Source organism: Myotis daubentonii, chromosome 9 (genome assembly GCF_963259705.1).
Source record: "Myotis daubentonii chromosome 9, mMyoDau2.1, whole genome shotgun sequence".
NCBI classification, from domain to species: Eukaryota; Metazoa; Chordata; class Mammalia; order Chiroptera; family Vespertilionidae; genus Myotis; species Myotis daubentonii.
The window spans coordinates 15,130,363-15,133,964 of record NC_081848.1 but is presented as its reverse complement, the minus strand read 5'-3'; the positions used below and the strand labels follow the sequence as shown (position 1 = coordinate 15,133,964).

The following is a 3,602-nucleotide window of genomic DNA, read 5'->3' as shown; positions in this document are numbered from 1 at the left end:
AGACTAGACAAAAATAGTGCACCTATGCATGAGGATAGTGGGTGGGGAGTGAGGGCGGAGGGAGGGGCGGGAACTGGGAGGAGGGGAGTTATGGGGGGAAAAACGAGGAACAAATGTAATAATCTGAACAATAAAGATTTAATTTAAAAAAAGAAAAAAAAAAGAAAACACACCTTCTGAAAGCTGAGCCACTGTAGACGTTCTCAGAGCCACCGAACTGGAGCCCGTCCTCTGCTCACGGGTCTCCTGTGCAAGCCTGAGCGGCTGTGTGGAGCTTCTCCCTTTGTCTCATAACCATGCCCACCAACGAGAATGCTGATTCGCCAGCTGCCCACCTTCACAGGTTCAAGAACAAGGGGAAAGACAGTACAGAAATGAGGCGGCGCCGAATAGAAGTTAATGTGGAGCTGAGGAAAGCTAAGAAGGATGACCAGATGCTGAAAAGGAGAAATGTGAGCTCCTTTCCCGATGATGCTACGTCTCCACTGCAGGAACACCGCAACAACCAGGGCACTGTACATTGGTCTGTTGAGGACATTGTCAAAGGCATGAACAGCAACAATTTGGGAAGCCAGCTCCAAGCTACTCAGGCTGCAAGGAAACTGCTTTCTAGGGGAAAGCAGCCACCCATAGGCACCATCATCCGGGCTGGTTTGATCCCACAACTTGTGTCCTTCTTGGGCAGAACCGACTCTAGTCGCATCCAGTTTGAATCTGCTTGGGCCCTCACTAACATTGCTTCCGGGACTTCGCAACAGACCAAAGCTGTAGTAGATGGAGGTGCTATTCCAGCATTCATTTCTCTCTTGGCATCTCCCCACGCTCACATCCGGGACCAAGCCGCATGGGCTCTAGGAAATATTGCAGGCGATGGTCCAGTTTTCCGAGACCTGGTCATCAGGTATGGTGCAGTTGACCCACTGCTGGCTCTTCTAGCAGTTCCTGATATGTCATCCTTGGCACGTGGTTACTTACGTAACCTGACCAGGACACTTTTAAACCTTTGTCGCCACAAGAATGCTGTACCCCCATTAGATGCTGTTGAGAAGATTCTCCCGACTTTAGTTCGTCTCCTGCATCATGATGATCCAGAAGTATTAGCAGATAGCTGCTGGGCCATCTCCTACCTGACTCTTGGTCCACATGAACGGATTGAAATGGTTGTGAAAACAGGAGCTGTGCCCCAACTTGTGAAGCTCCTAGGAGCTACTGAAGTGCCAATTGTGACTCCTGCGCTAAGAGCGATAGGCAATATTGCCGCTGGGACGTATGAACAGACGCAGGTTGTAATAGATGCAGGAGCACTTGCCATCTTTCCCAGCCTACTGATGAACTCCGAAACTAAAATTCACAAGGAAGCTACACGGACCCTCTCAAACATCACAACTGGCCGCCAGGACCAGATACAGCAAGTTGTCAATCATGGATTAGTCCCATTCCTCATTGCTGTTCTTGCTAAGGCGGGCTTTCAGACACAAAAGGAAGCTGTATGGGCTGTGAGCAACTACACAAGTGGCGGAACAGTTGAACAGATTGGATACCTCGTTCATTGTGGCATAATAGAACCACTGATGAACCTCTTAACTGCAAAAGATACCAAAATTATTATGGTTATCCTGGATGCCATTTCCAATATATTCCAGGCTGCTGAGAAACTAGGTGAAACTGAGAAACTCAGTACGATGATTGAAGAATGTGGAGGTTTGGACAAAATTGAAACTCTACAAAACCATAAAATTGAGTCTGTGTACGAAGCGTCACTATACTTGATTGAGAAATATTTTTCCGTAGAGGAACAGGAAGATCAAAATGTCGTGCCGGAAACTACCTCTGAAGGTTATACACTCCAAGTTTGGGATGGCACTCCTGGGACCTTTAACTTTTAGATTGGACAACTGAGGCATAAAGTTGTCTGTTGTGTACTATGTTTGGCATCAGTACGTCTCACTGTTTCTCTACTAAGAACTCTTTTTCAGCCCTGATTGGTTTGGCTCAGTGGATGGGGAGTCAGCCTGCAGACTCAAGGGTCCAGGTTCCATTCCGGTCGGGGGCATGCGCCTTGGTGCGGGCACATCCCCAGCGGGAGGCGTGCAGGAGGCAGCTGATCGGTGTTTCTCTCTCATCGATGTTTCTGGCTCTCAATCCCTCTCCCTTCCTCTCTGTGAAAGATCAATAAAAAATTTTTTTTTAAATAAAGAACTCTTTTTAAACGTGGTTTGATATTGTAGCACTTTGTACAATGAATCTATAGTTGAACAGTTCCAAACTGTACATACTGTATGAAGCTTCTGCTCTCTGTGAGTTTCTCCTGTGTGGAATTTCATAGCTTGCAGTCTCCTGTAAGTAAAGAACAAATTCCACCCCCACCCCCTCCCCCCCCAAAAAAATCCAAAACCAAAAACAAAACCCTTAACAAACTGCCAGGCGGGTGGTGCATACCTGACCAGTGCCCGAATGCAGCAGGTGTGCAGCCCTGAGCTAGCTGTTCACGCTGAGGTTGAGGCCTGGTGGTGGCAGGTGCCATGCATCTGTCTCTCGCCCAATGGGGTGTGCTGGGCCGTCCCTGGGGAAGAATCCTGGGTTCCCAAGGAGATGTGACCCGAGCCGGGACCCCGTTGGCAGGCGAGGAGAGCCCAAGGCAGGTGCTGGGCGTGGAGGCCACGGGGGCACATGCTACCAAGGAGACAGAACTGAGCCTCTTGCAGGGGCGTGCTGCCCCATCCCTCATCCGCACACCTCACATCACCCTGCTTGGCCCCGGAGGATGGCTGGTTAGCCAGAGATGGTAAGATTCCTCAGGGAAGGAACAACCTAAGACAGACACAGTCGCAGCGGGGCCATCAGGAGACAACTTGGGGGTCAACGGAGGTGGGGCACAGACCCTCACCGCGCTTCCCCCCAACTTTGCAGACCTGAACCCTCACCCCTTCGGAGGGAGGTCCCCTGCCCCCATGGCTGCTTCCCTTCCCACACCCAGCTCACATCGGAACCCAGGTAAAGTCAAAGACTGGCTGACAGCAGCTGCCCTGTCACTGTGCAACAGGACTTGTTTCCTATTTCTTCCTTGGACTACAGGGAAAGGGGCAGCTGAAGGACAGGGCTGTGTCAGGATGTTGTCTTCTTCCCTTTCTTCTCCCTCTTTTTTTCTAAACACTTCCATGCCTTGTAGTTCTTCTGCTTTCTCTTCTTTTTCTCTCTACTACCCTCCTCCTCCTCCTCCTCCTCCTCCTCCTCCCCCCACTCCTCCTCCCCGGTATCTTCATATCAGCCGCCCCACAGGGCACAGCTGACTCCTCCCCGAACACTGACATCACCACCAAGAGCGGCCCTGATGGACCCTTTGATGAAGCCCTTCAACTCGCATAAGCTTCGGGAAGCCTGGCGCCAATGACGCCTCCCGCTAGCCGGGTCAACAAGCACAACCAAACCACTGACTTGAGGACAGCTGAAATCCCTTGAGTGAACAGGCTCGCAGCCTTCCACAGGAACCAGGCTCCTTGTGCACTCCAACCACTATGTTTATAGCTATGCTCGCTACCATTGCTTGTCAGCCTTCTTCCGAGCCTTAAGCAACCCAATCCAAGAGGTGGCCGCAGATTTAC

The 3,602-nt window shown here is 50.8% G+C and overlaps 1 protein-coding gene across 1 annotated transcript; it reads left to right on the top strand.

The window, feature by feature from the left end:
• Positions 1-246: 246 nt before the first annotated feature.
• On the top strand, positions 247-1,886 carry LOC132242018 (importin subunit alpha-1-like). Its single transcript, XM_059710955.1, has one exon. The coding sequence runs from the start codon at positions 297-299 to the stop codon at positions 1,884-1,886; it is 1,590 nt and encodes a 529-aa protein (XP_059566938.1). The 5' UTR covers positions 247-296.
• The last annotated feature ends 1,716 nt before the right edge of the window (positions 1,887-3,602 follow it).